The sequence below is a fragment of the Hylobates moloch genome, unplaced genomic scaffold (genome assembly GCF_009828535.3).
Source record: "Hylobates moloch isolate HMO894 unplaced genomic scaffold, HMol_V3 SCAFFOLD_2, whole genome shotgun sequence".
In the NCBI taxonomy this organism is placed as follows: Eukaryota; Metazoa; Chordata; class Mammalia; order Primates; family Hylobatidae; genus Hylobates; species Hylobates moloch.
In genome coordinates this window covers 94469750-94490354 of record NW_026652277.1, presented here as the reverse complement: position 1 = coordinate 94490354, position 20605 = coordinate 94469750, and the positions used below count along the sequence as shown (strand labels likewise).

The following is a 20605-nucleotide window of genomic DNA, read 5'->3' as shown; positions in this document are numbered from 1 at the left end:
TTTGATTAAAATCTGATTGTTTGATTTGTTCATTCCTTAGTCTAATCCTTCAAGACTGCCAGTTCTGCTATGCCTTATGTTAGAATTTAATTTTAATAAAATTAAATAGGAGTGAGATCTACTTGTATGAGTGTATCCATTTTCCTTCCATAGTTCACATTGACATACCTGCTCTCAGAAACAGAATCTATCTCTGGTGATCTTCTAGGTTCCTGTCTTTTGCTCTTGCTTCTAAATCTATTTCACAAGATGCCACTATTTAATTTTCAAATAAAATGCAAAGCTCATGACTAATGTTTTATAATTATTGCTTAAAACTGTTTCCATCCTTGAATTTTGCTGTATTAAGAAAGAATCTTGCTTGATGTATACTGACAAAAATGTCCTGCTTAGTCACAGTGCCAAGAAAGGTATCCAAGAGCAGAATGGAAGCCCTGACATTTAGTCTAGCATATTGCAGCAAAGTGTGGTGCAGTACACTGGAGCCTGGTTTTTACACAGCACAGTTAGATAACAATAGTGGCGGGGAGATGGCAAAAGAGGGCTGGGCTCAATGCCTGGATGTCGCCATGGCGAGGCTGAGGTGCTGTTGGAGACAAGAAGAAAGTGAGATCAACGTGCTGAGTTTTCATTTAATAAGGCAGTCTCCTTTCAGCCCTCTCCTTGGTTGTACTTGAAGACTGCATTTTCAGTCTTAAACAGCTTCACTAAAATAAAATTATTTCAGGAATTTTTCACTTAAAACATGAAACCTTTCTTTCGGCGTGTCCCCTTCTGTCTACTGAAACATGGTTTGGGGATTAGGTATATAGTGAGGTTCTGATTTTGTAATGACAATTTTAACTGTAGCTGCAGAAATTTAATCATAGTTTTCCAGAAACTACATTAGTGCTTCCTTTCTGTCTTTCCTAATGTTCAAGAGTTAAAATGCAGACTAGAGTCTCCTACCTATCTTGGGTATGATTTCCTATTAAATTATTGAAGTTTGTAGGTGTTGGGATGGGAGCACGGGAAAAATAAAACAAAATTTTGCCCAAAGGTTTATATATTTTTCCAACTGCCTGAGTATTACATGCTTTAATTGTTTGTTAATTCTCCCTGTTTCATTCCCTCTCTCATTAAAAAATTCTAAACTTAAAAAATCTGTACTAAAAGTTTGCTAAGAATACTTTATACTAATATCATGAAAATCATATCACATGAATTATATTAATTTCTTTGTAATCCTGTTTTCTGGTTGTATCAGTCCTCATTATTTTATCAATAACTAGATTTCAGAAACTGTTTAACAAAGGTGGAGCCATAGAGAAACACTGAGACATTTACATGTACATCTGCATTTTACTGGGGTGCGGAATTGTTTGTTTTGCTGAACTAGAACAAATACTTTAGTTCCTTAGGACTAGCAATGAGAAGGACTTTTCTGTCGTGGAGGACTATCAAATTACAAGAAATATGTGGGTGAGACTTATGAAGAGCTTTGGGACTTAGAGAACTGGGCAGAATTTGGTAGAAATGAAAACTAGAGGTTGGTTGAAGATGTTGAGGTAACTAGACAATTTTTCCTATACAACTTTTAATCCTGTTTGTCTGTAGTTTTGCTGTAGTAAGCCTAAAGTCTCTTTCAAGATTGAAATGTCTGTTTGAGTTTTCATAGGAACAATTTCTCCTTACTAAAAGTTAGGGTTAAGAGGTCAAAATGAGAAATATTCTGTATTTTTATATTCTTCAATTTTAAAAGAAGTTCAAAGTGAAAATAGAAAATTGTGAATGGAATATTTTGAAATCATAAAATTTTACATTTTTCCTTATGTGAAGGAAATATGTATAAAACAAGCAGGATTATCTTTAATGAAAATGATGATTTTTCATTTTGTTTCAATGACTAAACATAAGTTTATTGGTTTTTCTCCTTCTTTTTAAAAATATATCTTACAGAGAAGAAAATCACGATACTCAGACCTTGACTTTGAGGTAAGTTTATACGAATTATTTTAGAATTGTAATTACTTGAATTCAAAATAGATATATAATTACTTAAAAATTATTATTCTATGCAGCCATGTAAGGGTATTATATACTAATTTAATTTAAAAAGTCAAACATTTTTACTTAAAATTTATCCTGTGTAGGATGAAATTTTTAAAGCTTGAATTACTTTAAGTATTTGCTAAACTGAGATTTTCTGGACAAGTGAGGAATCTGTTTTATACATACTAAGATAAGTGAACAATTTATGTTAGGAGTTGAACCTGGTTGATTCAGTTTGTAGGGAGGGGGAATGTCAGCTTCCTGATTTTTTATTTAAAGCAATTTTCTTGGTTTTACTTCAGTGACTGCCTGAAGAGATCTTGTGAGCATGCTTAGGCTGGTTAGCTAGGCTTTCTCTGAAAATTACTTGTTTCATGTTCTGATTCCTGCTATTTAGGTTCTCTGCGGTACATTTGATGCTTTTTTTTCCGATAGAAACTATTGATTCAATGTGTTCCTGTGTTTAGTAAATGCCTTTTCACAGATACAAACAAGATGAAAATTTTCATTTTCCAATTTACATTGAATTTGTATTGATGCTGTAATATGCTTACCCGAAATTACTAAAATCATTCCATCTGAGGAGGTTATGCTAAATACAAAATTAATGATGTTTAAGCATCACATAAAATGTACTTATGTATATTGATAATTGGATATGATTCATAGTCTGCTAACATAATTGGATATAGTACATTATATATTTCTCCAGTATATTTATACCTTTGTGATGCATACATAGAACTCAATACTCTTAACTGATACTCCTAAAATTACAGAAGCCTCCCAGAACGTGCTAACTACTCCTAATTCAGTCATTTCATCTATGTAGATGAATGTTGTAGCTCTACAATGTACATCATGTGTCAAAACTAAGACTTGTTTTTATTTACTGCAATGGTCAACAATGGTTTTACCCTGAATGGAGTCCAAGGATAATTGGTTCTTTTCAGTAACATTTCAGACTACAAGATACAAAGTAATGATAAGGAATCTTTTAGCTACGATTAAATAGCAAATTTTAATACTGATGCAGCCTTATTGTAGTAACTTAGTACTGAATATATATTTTATTGTATCCAAAGTTTTTAGCATAAAAGTTATAAATCTGAATAGACAATGTTCAGCAATCTTTGCCTTCAGATTTTTTAGTGCCTTTGAAGAACAGGTATTTTATGGCTTTTTAGTATTAATTCTTCAGGTAGCCAAAAATAGAGGATCAGATTGTACATATTCTTGTCTAAAGGCAATAAATTGTTATGTTAGTATAAAGGAAAGGAGGAAGGAATTAAGCCACTAGGCATCAGTGGCAAAATGTAGTAAAAACCTAGATCTAAAATTAAGCCTCAATTCAACCAACCTAAGTTATGTAATCACAAACACTGAAAAGAAATCTAATGATACTGTGTCATTTGGAGCATTAGAAAAACTCTTCTTTTTTCATCTATTCTCTATGGCATCTAGTAGCAAATTCCTTAAGCTGATACTTATTTCTATGCTTATTATTCCACCCATAAAACCACGTTGTTAATAAAACCTTTGCTGATAAAGAAGAGAAATTGCAACACAAGAACCCCGGACATGTCTTTAGCTCTTTAATTGCTGTAATCACTGCATGATTACTACAGGTGTCAAAATTTGGTGGGGGCAGGTGGGAACTTTGAGACATTACTTTTACTCTACAAATTGTTTAGAGCTATTTCCCTTAGTCTCATGTTCTATAACAGGTTTGTGGCAGATATTTCATGGATTGAGTTTAAAAAACTTATTGCCAGGTATAAATGCGAATGAATTGTAATACAATCTATTTATATTTTGTGGGTGGTTCTTGAGGGAAAGTCCAGGTTGTCCCCCTCTTAATTCAGGCTAGCTTAATTCAATTCGTATCAAGCTCCCTGTCACTCCTGCTCCCCCTGCAAGCTTTATCATACAATGGCCAGCTTAAACATTTTGCCACTGACAGACTGCTTCTTGGACTTCTTAAAGCATCTTTGCTTCAGGCTTTAAGCCTAACACACTCCCCAGAGTTTACACACTATGATAATATTCTGCCAACTCATATATCCCTAAAACTCTTGTGGCTAGTTAATGTCATACCAGGGGAATAGCCCTTTCATGTAGCCAGTCTCCAGAACAGCATGGCATTTCTGGATTCTTGCTTTCTGGAAAGTATACAGAAAATACTGTAATGATATTCTTGCGTTCTGTAACCAAATGCCTTATTGAAATTTTATGCCTACCTCCAGAGATCCTAGTACCTAGTAAGCATTCAGTAATTTTTTTTAAAGAATGGTGAAAAATTGAATTATTTTTCCATCCAGTTTGCTTTAACAAAATGTTGTTGGACACTGTAGCTGAGTTAAGGCAGAGACTAGTATAAAAAATGACAACTATGGAAGAGATGTTTCAAAGACAGCCACATTGAATTTCAAAGATATCCACATTAGATATAACTCAAGGAGATAGAAAAATGGCAGGTAGAAATTCTAGGAAGAGGAAAAGGCATGTAGGTTGGCTAATCTGTGGCATTCTTAAGAAACAATAAGTAAGTCAAAATTTACCTAAACAGGTGTCTGTGGAAGAAGAGACTAAAGTGAGTAATTTAGAAACCATGCCTTATAGTCCAGGAGGGATTTTTATTTAATTTGCTACTAAAAGCTGCTAAGCTTTTTCTATTGTATTTTGTTTGCTTGTTGTTGCTGTTGTTTCAGAACAGAATGATTTGTTATACTCTAGGTTTTAAAAAGATGAGTATGTCAGTAACAGGGAGGATAGATTGTAGCAGGGTGAAAGGTGAAGTAGAAATACCAATTAGGGTTGGTTAGTATAGTAGGTAATGAAAGTCCACTTCCTGGCGGTGGTAGGAAGAGAAAGCAATAAGAAGACTCTGCAGAGGCAGAATCTATGGAATTTGGTCCTTAACTGAACATAGGGTGACAGGGTGAGGGAGCAGAAAAAAGAAGACTCTCCAGTTCTGAGCCTGGGTTTCTGCTAGTACCAGTAACAGAACCAGGGATATCAAGAAGATATCTAGTCAGGGTGAGTTCCATTTTAATATTTTAGAATAAAGTTTCCTAATATGATGTTAAAACAGACACTTAGGTAAGTTGTTCTAATTGTCTGTCTTGTGTTGAGATTTGGGCTCTAAGAATTCCCAGAAACAACAATTACAGGCATTCATTCTGAAACACTAATAGATAACAGTATCCATTCCATGTTAAAAATATGTGGATAAAGAAGTATCCATGAAACCCCATATCTGCTGAAAATACAAAAATTAGCTGGGCATGGCGGTGCACGCCTGTAATCCCGGCTACTTGGGAGGCTGAGGCAGGAGAATCGATTGAATCCAGGAGGTGGAGGTTGCAATGAACCAAGATCGCGCCGCTGCACTCCAGTCTGGACAACAAAGTGAGACTCCATCTCAAAACAAAGTAAAAACAAACAAACAACAACAAAAAGAACTGTATCCATATACTTGTCATATGGATATGTTTTTTTAATCTTCACTTCCAAAAATGCAGAGATAAAAATTTTCACAGTTTTCCATGAAAATTGTATAGCTTTTTTTTTTTTTTTTTGACAGAAGCTGGCTTTGTTACTCACACTGGAGTGCAGTGGTGCAATCTTGGCTCATTGCAACCTCTGCCTCCTGGGTTCAAGGAATCCTCTCACGTCAGCCTCCTAGTAGCTGGGACCACAGGCATGCTTGGCTAACTTATATTTTGTTTTGTTTTTTGTAGAGATGGGGTCTCACCATGTTGTCCAGGTCAGTCTCAAACTCCGGGGCTCGTGTGATCCTCTTGCCTCAGCCTCCCAAAATGCTGGGATTATAGGCATGAGCCACTGTGCCTGGCCTATGTAGCCTTTTAAAAACATTTTAGGATGTTTCTCTGAGTTTTTAATAAGCTCCATACCTCTACTATTTTCATACTTCTCAAACTGGGAGACATTGATGGTGGACAGAGGGCAAAAGAAGACACAGACACAGGGTAATGAGAAATCCCCATTTTCATGGGAGCTTGAGTTTTTACAAGGAGATTTGGGGGATAATAGTCAAGTAAGATATCATTTTATATTAATTCAATGTCACTACAAACACAGCTAAATTGTGACACAGAAATCAAAGTGCACTTTAATTTCTAAGTATAAGGCATAAAATTTCAAAGAAATGTCTTGTTCATAACAGACTTCTTCCTGCACCATCCCTGAGCCCATTAGGCAATCTGGGTACTTTTAGAGGAAAAGTTTGAGCAATTTAGTCCTAGACAATAGCCATCTTTTTTTATATTACTAAATTTAAACTGTTGCAAAATTATGCATTTACAGCAAGTATACTCATTATTGACAGTGGCAAAATAAAAAAATATGCAACTAATTTTTGCTGTTTTCAGACCCTGTGTCTAGTTTCTTTTAAACTCTGGCATCATATTTATTCAAACAGAAACATATTTGAAACATAGACACTGAAAATGGGTCTACAAGTTCCATGTGAGGGACACGTTGGGACGCCAGCCAAGGAAATCATCCCCCTTTCACGACACAGCTTTAAGAACTAAGTTAAATCCCTGTAGTGTGCATTGCTTCCTTAATACGAGTTTTGACATTCACTTTAGGCTAATATTCAACAACCTACTCTGGAGAGAGGAATACAGGGCTCAGAAAATGGTAGCCCAGGGTATGGTGCTTTGGCATACTGAGTGCTTTGAACTAAGAACATTGAAAGGCCTCAGAAGCAACCTCAGAACCAGGATCTCTCTGATCTTCTCTTTCCCTCCTGTCACTGGCCCCTTATTCTCCTCCAAAGTAAGTCATAGATACGAGAATTCCTCTTCACCAAATTGGATCATAGTAAGTAGAACTTCTTTTCCCCAAAGCAAGCCAAAAGACTTAAAAATATTACTCTAACCTTCCCTTACCTTTTCATCTAGAAGCCAGCCATAAAGGACTCATGCAAACCAGTAAAGAAGAAGAAGAACCACAGGTTCATCTTAGCCAATATGGGCAATGGCATTGTAGTTCTAAGGCTGGAAAACATAATTCATGGAAACTGGTTTCTAATTCCCATCAGCCCATGATTTCCAGACCTCATACTATAAAGTTTATGGTTGGGAGATTCTCCAACTTTCTCTAACAATTTATTTCAGCTTCTAAAAGTCTGTATACAGTAAATACCTCTCTGATATATAATTCAGACTTAAGCTTCAACTCTGTGATTCACACTTATGAATTAAAGTGAAAATCTGTAAACAGTTTTTTCTAAGCCCAGCTACAGGTCATTTATAAGCCATTTGTATTAAAAAGAAAGGAACACAATAAAATCAGAATGAGGAGGCAAAGCTCCTGGCTGGGGCCAGTAAATGAGCCATTCTTCCAGTGGGAAGACCTCTTTTATAGAAGAAGAGAAGATGACATGTATAATGGCCTTCTATGTAGCAGTCGCCTTCCCTGGCCTATATATCTATTCTGTCTTGTTCATTTAAGGTATTCAGTATACATTTATTGAGCACCTGATGAATGCCAGATGCTGTGCTAGGTGCCAGTGATATACAGACGAATAAGTCATTGCCCAGGAACTGTTCAGAGACAAAATATGCAGACCAGCCATTAAAAATACAATTGCAGTACTATGAAATAGCTGCAGGGTGGTCAATATCCATAGAGCTTATGGGCTCAATACAGAGAGTACCTAGCCCATCCTGGATTGTTTTGTCTCATTTTCCATTTTAAAAAGACATAATTACAAACCTGAATAGTCTAAAGAAGAGTGCTCCCTGAATCTATGAGATACATCTAAGATAGCAGCAAGCAAAGAGAATTGATGTGGAATTCAAAAAGAATTCCAGCTTGCTCACCACTTGTGTGAGCTTGGGAAACTTACTTAGCCTCCTTGAGCTTCAGTTTTCTGATCAGTAAAGTGGAGATAATGGCTTTACCTCCCAGGGTTATTGTGAGGATTAAGAAAGATAATAATGGCTGCCATTTCTTAAGTGGCTCTTATCTGTGTGGCCCAGTGATAAGTGTTGTATATCCTTTTTTAAATCTTCAAAATTACCCTGCAAGGTAAGTCTGATTACTGAAACTGGGGCTAAAAGGAGATTAGATTTTACACTTCAGACCACACAACTTAAAAGTGATACAACTGAGGTCTAAATATACATTTCTCTAGATCCAACTTGGAGAAATATGCTATCAGACTTGGCATATTCCAAGTATTTAAATGGTCTAGGAGAGTTCTTGGGATATAGCAGGTACTCCAGACATACAGGTGGCTTTCCGTCCTCATTTTTCTCAAATATCTGAAATATGATGAATGTGCTTCATTTTATAGAATCACTTTTTCTCTAATATCAACAATTAAAGGATTGCAAAGACTAATTCTCTTGCATTTAAAATGTATAAAAAGAAAGGAGTCTTTTGAAATAGCTACTCAGGAGAGCATATTTCTTGTGCAGTTAAATTGGTGGTCCTCTCAGGATGGGGATTCATACACAGCTTCAAGAAATGTTGCGTTATTAATATGAATGCAAGGAAACATTATCATGCTCTTATCTTTATTGCAAAAGATGCATATAATATTTGACAGCCACCTGAATTCTATAGATATGTAGATATTGTCAATCAGAATATATCTTTATTTAAATAGAAAATCCACAGGTTAGAATTTTCTCATTATTACACATTTTGAAAACTCAATTCTAAGTTCAGTTTTTGACAGCAGTTAATTTCTTGAAAAAACAGGGGTGCTTAAATTAGAAAAGAAAGAAAAAGGCAATCATAAACCGTAATGTCACTAAACATAAAAAAATAGCTAAATGAAATAGACCAATAGATTTATAAGCACGAAAACTTCTAAGCAAGTGGCAACTCATTAGAGGCATCAGTGCTACAAATAAATACTCACACAAGTAAATAAATAAGAGGAAACCTTTAGTACATGTGAAAACTAAAACGACACCTAAGTTGTTGTCCCAGAATATTGTTGGGTTATAAACTCTCCAATGTTCTCTGTGAAGCCGGCATTCTTATCAATGGACTTTTCTTTATTTTAAAGGCAGGATGATCTACTTGAGTGTATGAACAAGAAGAAATCATGCATGGACAATCAAACTGAGTTCATGTCAGAGACATGAGCTGTCAGCGGCAGCTGTAATGTGATACTTCTGCCAGAAGTCCAGGCCATCATTGCTGTGGTTATTTCTGGCAGTGCCAAGGTGGCAGTTTCAAATTAGAATGAATATTTGGCATGAGGATGTATTTGCAATTAATGTTTCTAGGTAGCAAGGGCCCATATTTCAGCATACGAATTTTTCGTTTGCTTCCATATTCATTTCAGCGTCCTTCAGTTTTATTATACAGAATAGCTTTAATAAACCCATGTAGAAAATATCAAAATGCTTTTTGGTTATATAATATTGGTGACCAGCATAACTTTATATTTTTCCTGTGTACTTTTTAGACTTTTATAGCAATCCAATTCTTTGAAATATGATCCACCCAGTTCTGAATTAGGTACTACCCATTCAATCAGAATATAATTATAAAACCTCCAATCAGCTTACGTATCTTCTTTTCCATGGAATGTATTTGATGCTTGGTTTGCTTCTTAAAAATGCTTTGTCTGGTGTAAGTATTTGGCTGCAACAAACATTAGGTGACTTTGACTAATGCAATAACTGTTGGAAGGGGATGGAATAATTCACCTCTTGGCCGGAGAATAGTAGGAATGTCAATGGACGTTTCCAACAACATGGGAAGGTATAGTTCCCCAAAGCAAAGTCAGAATCCTCACAAGATGAAGGATAATTGGAGACTTCACAAACAAAAATCATCAGATGCTCATCTCAAAATAAGGGTGCTATGCCTTTGGCATCAACTCTCTTAGAAGAGAATGAGTTTCTTGTGCTCAAAAAGGAAAGATCCCATTGAAAAGAGGGGATTCCAGCATAGAATTAAAAATTGAGCTAGAAATTGTCTGAATCCTAGCAAATGGAAAAGAGAGGATAGACAAATAAGACCATGGGAATAACTAATTTGAGGAATTTCAAATGAAATATGAATATATGAAAATGAGGGGATTGCCTCACTTGGATTTATCTTAGCAAATTATCCTATCACTTTCATAGCAGCACCATATGTTTTCTTTATCACACTTACAGTTTTACATGTATTTGAATTATTATGCCTGTGTCCTCCATTAGACTTCAAGCTACAAGAGATCAGGAACTCAATCAGATTTTGTGCAACATCATTACTTGAGCATCTAGCACAATATGTGATGCTCGTAAGTATGTATTAAATGATGGAATAAAATATCTCAGACAAATGTCAGTACATCACCCCTACTGTACCTTAGAAGAAAATAACTCTATATAATAAGACTCGTTGCTATGAAAATTGAAATTTGTAAGTTAGAAGCAGATCCAGTCTTCTAACTACAATAGTTCTTTTTTTCAAGTGTTCCTTATGACACAAATCCATATTTTAATCAGTATCTTAGAACCTGGTACTGCATGAAAGTGTTTGTCTCCCGAAGGAAAGAATGTGCTACTTTATGTTTGCCAGTGACAGGGTCCTCAAAATCTCCCCGTTGAGTTGCTTATGCAAATCCTCTCTCTCATAAATCTCCACAAGCCATCACTAGTCAAATTATGTTTGCCTGGTGTTTCTCTGTTAATCCTGCAAATCTGTTTTGTATATTCTCTCCCAAACTGATGGGAAGTTAATCGCTCTATAATTGCTTGCTATGTTTCATGTCCCTATCATGAGTAATGTTGCCATGTTCTTGTCCTCAAACACCTGATTCTCACACAGCCAACTCCTAGAGCCAAAAGGAGCAAAAACAGAAACTGATTGTTGCAAGACATAAAATGGCAGAAATCTCTCACATAAAAGTAGGCTAGTGAAAAGGAAAGAAATGAGCTAAACAATGTATTGCCTAGATACGTACTTATTAAATATAGGAAATTAAAGCTTGCATAGGAGAGAACAGACTTTTTTAATGTGTTAAAGATTCAGTGGTTTTTTGTCTTTTGTCCTTTTCCTTTTCCTCAAGGGGATAAAGTGCTTCTCTGCAGTGTCTTTTAGAAGGAATTAGGCATTACAGCTCTCCCAAAGATGTATTTCTTTTTCAAAACAAATCCTTACTTTTGAAAATATTTGCTAGTTGAAATAATGGACCAAATATTCAAATTCTAGCTTAAACATAGATATAATATACCTGTGTGAACCACATGCACGAATGGTAAGTTAGAGGCATATGGTTAAAATACAGTAAAATGTTACACAAATATGAAGTCATAGTCTTGGAGAATCACCAAAATATTGATTTCTAACTTTTAAAAATCAAAACTGAGGAAGACATTTTCTCCTTTAAAATAACAATTACAAATACAGGGCACCTATTATCTAACTATTCTTCATTAGTGCTCTTTTTTTTTTTTTTTTTGAGACGGAGTCTCACTCTGTCGCCCAGGCTGAAGTGCAGTGTTGCGATCTCCGCTCGCTGCAAGCTCTGCCTCCCGGGTTCACGCCATTCTCCTGCCTCAGCCTCCGGAGTAGCTGGGACTACAGGCGCCCGCCACCACGCCCGGAGAATTTTTTGTATTTTTTAGTAGAGACGGGGTTTCACCGTGTTAGCCAGGGTGGTCTCGATCTCCTGACCTCGTGATCCACCCACCTCGGCCTTCCAAAGTGCTGGGATTACAGTCGTGAGCCACTGCGCCCGGCCTAGTGTTCTTAAATGATCTGTAATTGAACAAGATTCAGCCCATGATACTCCCAAGGCCATTTTTATTTGACTGCATTTGTTGAGTTATGGTGAAGTTGGGAGAAAAGGGTGTAACCAGGGATGAGGAGTATGAATATATTTGTATCTATGATTTTAGAAGCATATCAGCTACACAATTGATGCTCTGAACCCTAATTGTTAAGAATCTATACCATCTCCTAAACAAATTGATGAAATCTATGGGTCAGATTTTCCTCCTGTGAAGCTCAATCGCTATGCACATGGAAAATGCAAGGTTTTACATCCCACATATATTTCAGACATTTCAGTGCTTTGATTCAGCCTTAATGGCAGGGCTTGGGATTTTGCTCCCACTTTAGTACAGCCAGCTAGGATTTTAGTGTTTATAGAAATAAAACATAAAAAAGTAATATTTCCCATGACAAACATCAGGGACTGGGTGCTTTACAAGTTTAAGTTTTTAAACATTTTAAAAAGATTATAACAGTTTTTGTAAAACAGCTCTAACTTTTGAATAACGAAAATCTTACTCAGAAATGACTGGTACATTTTTAATGTACCCACAACAAAACCTTTTTTTTTTTGTAGTCTTGTAAGTGAAAGAAAAAGCCAATTCTTAATGTGTAAGAAGTGCTGAATATGAGACAATGATTTGCTGCAACTTATTTGCATTTGTGCATCTTATAGGACCTCCTGGTTCCTGCCAAACTTGACTATCCTTATTATTAAAGCAAAAATATTAAATCTCTTGTTTGAAAAACATACATCAAGTTGGGGATGAGAGCTATCTTGTTCTCTTTTGCAGAAGGTCATGCATACAAGGAAGAGGCATATGGAACTATTTCAAGAACTAAATCAGAAATTTCAAACTTTGGACAGATTTCGGGATATACCAAATACAAGCAGTATGGTAAGTATGCTTTGCTTCAATGCCTGAGTAGAAGATGCATGATGTCAGATATTATTCCTGCCTTCCAGGACCTCCTAATGGTGGGAACATAAGACTAGTCTACATAGAAAAAAAGTATAAGCCCCCAAAACGTACTTTGGAAAGTCTACCAAGACAAATTAGGAATGACAGAATCTTTAGGCATTTTATTCCTATTTCAAATATCCTCATTTATAAGCTTTAATTAGAATTAGTTATATATCAAAACGATATTGGCTTCATCTGATCATTTTACTGTCAGAGTTAAAGTTAAGTTTCTTTTCAAATATACCTTTGGGTTAATATTTCCATTTTCATTTGAATGTCTGACATAAATGTAATTGTTTTATGTATATGAAGTTGTAACCTGAAACCAGAGTGATAGATTTTTGTCTCCAGGAGATTTACTTATTTTGTGGTAAGAATTTTCGTACCCACATGAACACTGGGGACTCTGGTTATTAATTGTGACCATTCTCTTCTCATTCATTTACATTATTATAATCTTAGTATAGGACTTCATCAAATAAAATAACTTTGTACAATTACTATGTTTATGGCATAATCATAGTTTCACAGAAGTTTATATAATTATAAGAGCACTAGACCAGGACTCTAGAAATCAGTATACTAGTCGAAAGCTCAAAAGCTCAGTCAAGAACTATCTGATCTTAAGCAAGTCACCCAACTCAGGTTTCTAAACTTCAATTTCACCCTCCTAAATGGAGCACAGAAAACAGTAATTAATATATATCTTCAGTCATTACAACACTTTCAAAAGCAAGTAGGTTAAGAAGCACCTTATAGGCTGGGAAGCTGAGGCTCAGCTATAAGATATAGAGCTGGGACTGCCATCTGACACCAGCTGTTCTCCTTCACCCAAATATGAGGCTCTTTCTTTGCCTCATACTCTTTGCAGCCCTTGGATGGTCTTTCTTCTTTTCCAGACCTCAATATTTATATTGTTCTAAAGTAGATGACGTTTGGTCACCTTCTTAATCTAGTGATTCCTCCACATGTATTTTATGAAACTTAGTCCTAGCCTCCTGATTAGTAATGTTAGCTTTGGAAGAGCTGAAGAGTAAGCATTTATGTATCTTTATGTTTTTCTTTTATTCCTCTCACTACTAGTACAATTCCAGTTGTGGTAAGTTAACATGGCTCCTATTGATTTATAGCATGGCTATGATCGTTCAATCTGTGTTTGTTAAATGAAGGTTATGAGAAATATATGCTTTAACTCTTAATTGGTCTCTTAATAGTTTCATGTTCATCAATTTTTCTCCTTAAAGTAGGAATCATGTATTATTTGTTATCACCAATCAAATGCTAGGCATATAGAAAACACTTCATTCATAATGAGTGGATCTTCCTCTTCTACTCCTCCTGATAGAAAGCTATCAATTTTTAGCTAGCATGCAAGTGAGAATCACACCATTGAGATTAGACCTAAAAGCATTACCTACTCATTTTGAAATATTGAAAGATAACATTGAAATAGTTGAAGAAACCTCATTACTTAAAAAAAGGAGAGGGTTATATTTACAAATCTAAAAGTCTTATGCAACAGATACAGCTGGCTAACTGCTATAATATGATTGTGATTTCTCCTTGCTGTATGGTCTGGGTATTAAATCATTAATGGAACAACTATCTGTATCTCAGTTTCCTGACAAAAATAGTCTACTAATTACACCACATCTCTGCAGCGGCATGCCTTTTCTAGAAGAGATTTATAAATATTTACCATTTGGAAGGTTATGAGTGGGGAGGATAGAGTTGTCATTGCTGCTTGACTGTCATCCTAAATATCTGAGAAGAGAGAGAAAAAAATGCGACTTCCTTATTCAGTTTTTATTAATAATGAGCATGAGTGAGTTCATTATCCTTAATTTAGTCACACAATTTGTAGTGGCACATTATTAATGAAAAATTGCATAATTGGGTGGAGAAAGACTTTTTTAAAACCTCAGATAAAGGGGTTTTTCTTTTTGTTTTTTCTGGGCTGCTAACTCACAGCACCTGCCTGGCACTGCAAATGATGGTAATTAGGTAGAAAATAGAATTTGGGGAATCAAAGGGAAACCAAAAAACCATTTAGTCCGTTTCCTTGCTTCCAGGCAGGAAAACATTTAAATCACACTAAAAAAGAGAAGGCACTGATATCCAGAGAAGAAACTATTTTACTTTGTGTGTGTTTCACAAACCATTCAGTCAGATCTCTTTCCCCCAAGTAGCCTTTGCAAATTCTTACTTTTTTAAAATAAGCATACTCTTTTTTGCTTCGTACCTAAATATTGGTAGGTTGAAAGAAGGAGGGAATGAAAGAAGAAAGAGAGGAATGAAAGGAGAGAAGGAAGAAAAAAAGGAAAGGAGAAAAGAGAAAAGGATAGATGGACGGAGGGAGGGAGGGACTTATCTACAAGTGGACAGCCAGTGTGCTCTGGATCCATGAACTATGGGAAATGCTCAGGCAGCCCTGCCATATTTTTGGGTGGCAGGTGAACTCTGTTTACCTAAGATTCCATTTCTACTGATGCAGCTTAAGACCAAATTAGCACTTTGGGAAGCTTCGTGCACATTGGCTTATATGGAATTTATGATGTTTTAGCCTTTAACAAATATGCATCTGTTTAACTACAGCTCCTTATTCTGTACTCAAGTGCAAAACATAAATTAACAAACACAAAACAGCTGCATAAATTCAGAGACTTACACTAACATTTAAGTTTTTATGATAAGATTCATACCTCCACTGAAACCTTTCCTGGCACCTACAGCTCTCACCACCAAATTCAGTGATCCCTTTGGACAGCTCCACGGTTCATCATTTACTTGCACCATTGGCGATATTACAGTTTTCAGTATGAGAGTCTATAGGCTCCTCTCTTATCACGCCCAACACACAGGAGGATGAGTCGCTCCTGGGTACCATACACTGACAACCAAGTCCCTCCCTACTCCCTGCAGATCTTGTTCCCACTCTGACTTCTGAGTGCAGTAGTTTTTTACCACTAAAGAAGCCTCTGACCTAAAGGGAGCATCCACACATTTGTGAACAATAATGAGAACGCCAGTTGAGCTGGGAGTGGCTTGAGATGCTAAAGATTAGCGGAAAGCCAAAATTAATGAATTATGAATTAATGTATTACCTACTAATAGAACCTCTCAGGAATTCAATAGGTCATGTAGTGACAGTGATAGCATTTGAAATTAGAATATAGATTTTCTGACAAAGTTTAAAATTGGCCACTTTAGTTCACATATCCATAACGGTTGATCTTTGAAATCATATCTGTTCCAAACATAATGGAGCCCCTATATATTCCAACTAATGAACTAACACTTTACATACTCTGAATTCTTTCAGGATTGAACTAATTGGACTTTCTGTCAAACTAAGGATTCCCAGAAATCTCCTTTAGACACAACCCTGGTGTATGATAAATGAGTCCACTATGGATCTGATTCAGTAGAATTCTAACCAGTGAGCCTTTCAGTTGATGTTTGATGATTCAGGTCTCACCATAGTGCCCCTACACGTTCAACATCTCCATATTGCCTACAAAATAAATTCCAAATTTAGTAGCCAGGCATTCAGAATCCCTTATGGTCTGGCTTCCACTTCACTTCTGCCTGCTTTTCTGCTATTCTCTTTTATGCCAACTAAAATAGATACGTCACTGTTCTCATGGTTTTCCCATCTCCATGCTCTTTGCATTTTTACTTCTTAGTGTGCCATTCAGCCACCAGACCTCCAGCCACACATATGTGTTCATGGCCAAGTCCGTCCCTCTATTCTGGCCCTAATGTCACTTTTCTCAGAAAGTTTCATGTGTTTCCCGTATAAAGAAGCCATCTCTCTACCCTTCTCTGAATTCCCATAGCACTTTTCCTGGATGATAGATATAAATATTAACATGTTTTAACCTCCATTTAACTATAAACTCTTCTGTAATAAGTATGGCTACTATATATTGAGTGTTTATTAAATTCTCCAGGCATTATTCTAGGTTACCCCACTTTTTTTATTTTTGCAGCCCCACAAGGTAGGCATTGATCCACACATTCTGCCAACTCCTTGGCCCACAATATAAAGCATATCTCTGTTTTGCACATATTCAGGTTGAGGTTCAGAAAAATGAAATCAATTGTTTAAAATCACATTCATCTGAAGTGGAGGAACTGGAATTTGGACCTGCATGTATCAGGCTTTAAATCTTGAGCTTCCTAGTGGACCATGCTGATTATGACTACGTTCCTCCCTGGTAGCTAATACGGTGTCTGGCACAGAGCAGCTGATAAATAAATATTGATTGAAGGGAAGCAGAGAGGGAGAGACGAAAGAAAGGAAGGACAAGGCAGAGGTAGAGCTACAAGACTATAATTCATGAGACTTTAGAATATTTGACTAAAGCATAATTAATTAATTCCCTCCACACATCCTAAAAATTAACCTTTCATTAAATGTTTACTATTAAGCTTTCTTCCCCATATATTCTCAGGAGTAAGGTTAATCAGTGCTGAAAACATCTAATGCGTTAAACATTTTATTAATTTAATTTCCAGCTATGATAAGTGTTTCTGTTGTTGTTTTGGTTTTGGGTTTTGGGTTTTTTTATGTTGCTCAGGCTGGTCTCACATTCCTGGGCTTAAGCAATCCTCCTACCTCAGACTCCCACATAGCTAGAATTACAGGCACACATCATTGCACCTGGTTTAGGTATGGTAAGTATTTATACAGATTGCCTCTCTTTCCTGAGCCATAGTTAGAGATGATGTTTAACATATTGAGTGGAATTTGGATAGTAATTCAAGCACCTATTTTCTGTTCACTTGGTAATTGATTATAATCAGTTAAATGCCAGATTTTGGGAGCAGGGAAGGCTTACACTCAACAACTATAATATTCTCACTAAACATGACATTCTATAATGAAAAATAAAAAGGAAAGTGGAATATTAGGCTTCTAAGATCATTTTAATAATTCTGAAAAAATAGAAATCAAGAGCTAATAGAAATTAAAAGGCAGTGATTTTCAAGAGGGAAATATCTTTCAAACTTTATAGAATTTATTGGTATACAATTAAAAGTTTAAAAAAGTATTTAAACAGTTAAATTTTATCTCATAAATAATGATTAATTTTAGTGAATCTGTATTCTACTACAAAAACCCATAAAACAAGAGAATATAGCAGCATTTAAATATTCTAAAATGTTAATTTCTTGAGAAAAACTAGGCATAGTGATCTAAATTATTTAATGGAATACTGTTACCTTGAGTAACTTTTTATTGTTAAATAATATGCCCCATAAGACATTCTCAAATCTGCTAATCTTACCAAATTTCTGTCACAATACTTACATTTTCTGCATTTAATCTTAGTGGTGACTTAACTCTCCTTCCTACTTCAACATATGGCCATACTGACAATTCACAACATGCCCCAAACAAAACATCGCCTACTTTGCCTTCTATACTACTGTTCACTTCCTTTGATTCCTATAAAATTGCTGGGTAACTTAGAGAAGGTATTCATCAGTTTGTTCAATGAAATAAAACTAAAATCAAAACTATTTCCCGCAGTTGGCCATATTTTCAAGTCATCTCTGCATCACAGAAACTGTATTAAGATTACAAACACGCTCTCTTCCAGGAAACTTCAACTAGTGGTGATCCTGATCATCACATAAATGACTCTCTTTCCCTCTCTTCTCAACAGGAAAACCCCGCACCAAACAAGAATCCATGGGACACTTTCAAAAACCCCAGTGAATACCCGCATTACACCACAATCAATGTCTTAGACACAGAGGCAAAGGATGCTTTGGAACTGAGGCCAGCAGAGTGGGAGAAGTGTCTGAATTTGCCTCTGGATGTGCAAGAGGGTGACTTTCAAACAGAAGTTTAAAAAAATCAAAATGGACTGAGGTAGAGACAAAACAATTTATTGCACTGACACTTAAGACTTGGGAAGCCTGACATTTCTATCTGGACAGTGTGACTATCTTATGTCAGGACCTTCATGTGCCAAACGTCAGTGGTGTTTTCATATGGTAACTTCTCACTAGTCAGGCTAGTGGAGAGATGACCAGGTGTACAGTTCTGACCATCCTGTGTTGTAAGTACCCGTGGAATGGATTCGTAAGGTAATCTTTATAGATAAACCTCAAGCAACGATTCATGTTGTAACCGCTTCATATGGTTTAGTTTTCAAAAAACTTCACCATGAAGCACAATGTATATATTTATGCAGTTTTTAAAGTTTATAACAGTCTGTTTGGCCATTACTACACTTTTTACTTTATAATATAAAAGCAAAGTTTTTGTCATTAAATGAATGTTTGTTGAGCTACATTCTTCATTGCTTTAAATGCAATAAAGTAATAATCTCACTTTTATATGAATAATATATTTCACATCTTTATTATTGCAGTTTTCTCTAGAAAGCTCTGAGAAGCTTTCTCTGCTGCAGCTGTGTATAAAATATTTAAAATGTTGTATGGTGTAAATAAACTTTTGTCTACATATCAGTTTTTTAGTGTATTTTATTTTGGATTTGTTGACCAGAAATTTACATATTTATAAAGTTTTTTTTCAATACAGATACTAAAAATGTATTCACGGTTTTAATAGCATACCATTATTACTCCTTTGAGGCTAATGATTTCTCAAATGTAATCATAGGTTTGTATAGTGCTTCTGTATTTTCTACTCAAACATTCTTTGGAACAATGTACCATGTAAATGGGGCTTGTCAGAAATCTGCTGCCATCATACTCTTACATAAATATTATTTTTTTCTATCTTGTGGCAAAAAAGATAACTAGTAGAAAACAGTAAGTTTCCATACAGAAAATAATACAGGGAAAAATGTTAATTTTAAGTAATGAAGTCCACTGCATGTTTCACAAAGGAAACTACTCATACCACAGTTATTCATCGTGTACAAAAAAACATGAACTTCTTCAGGACTTTAAAAATTTTTATCTATATAGTCTCTAGCAAAAGGAAAAGGGGAGTGGATGTATTTGATTGAATGATTTGTCTCTGGTTTGAAAGTGGAAGCCTGAGGTGAGCCAAATGCACAAACAGTCCCTAGTGTCTTCCCTTGTGTTAAAGCCACACTGGTAATTTCTCTCGCTCCCTCAGATACACATTAAAGGAAATACCAGGGGGAAGGATTTTAGCAGTTTCTCGGTCATTTCAACGATTTGAGATGTGGTTTTTTAGTCTGAGGCAAGTGAGGGGGGTGGAGAGGAGACTGGGGTCTTCAAAGTTCCTAAAATGTGTATTTAGATTAGTCTGTGGTTAAACCTGAGCTGTGTGGTCTTCTGTGATCTGCCCCAAACTCAAGTGAATCAGTTCCTGCTCTTCAGGACCTTGGGGATCCAGCACTCAGGCCATGAGGCAGAGACTACGGTGCTTCAACATTCAAGTGCGCCTCTAAGCTAGAGCCTTAAAAACCACACAGCTCAGGCTGAACTCCTGTCAGATACTTATAATGTTCTCAATGTCAAGATGTTAAAAGTATATTTTTAATCAGATTTTAAAAATAAAAGCAACATCGTTATGCAAAAATATAACATAACTAAGGACTGATTTTTCAATAAAATAAATTTTATGCTAATTGTAATTGTATAGCCTATTTATAAGATGAGTTTTTGGTGATAGGAATAATATTTGGCAAATCTGTCCCTCTTAGCCTCTCTTTCTCTCTCTACATATATACATATATAATATACACATATGTGTATGTATATATGTATATATCTCTATATATGTGTATCAATCTACATATATATATATATATATATATAAATCCATAATGCTCAGTTTCATCTCCATTACCTATAACTGTGAATGCAGACCACGTATGTGGCCACCCATTCCA

General features: G+C 35.7%; 1 protein-coding gene across 2 annotated transcripts in view; it reads left to right on the top strand.

Annotated features, from left to right (window-relative positions):
• The window catches only part of ADGRB3 (adhesion G protein-coupled receptor B3), a 756020-nt gene extending 735617 nt beyond the window's left edge, over positions 1-20403 (top strand). Inside the window, exons 29-31 of one of the 2 annotated variants that reach the window (XM_032154235.2) lie at positions 1939-1974; positions 12588-12692; positions 18434-20403. In XM_032154235.2, the coding sequence (XP_032010126.1) occupies positions 1939-1974; positions 12588-12692; positions 18434-18622 (330 nt within the window). In that variant the 3' untranslated portion in view covers positions 18623-20403. The remainder of the gene's footprint in view (positions 1-1938; positions 1975-12587; positions 12693-18433) is intronic. The other variant, XM_032154255.2, reaches the window with a different exon arrangement.
• Positions 20404-20605: the final 202 nt, after the last annotated feature.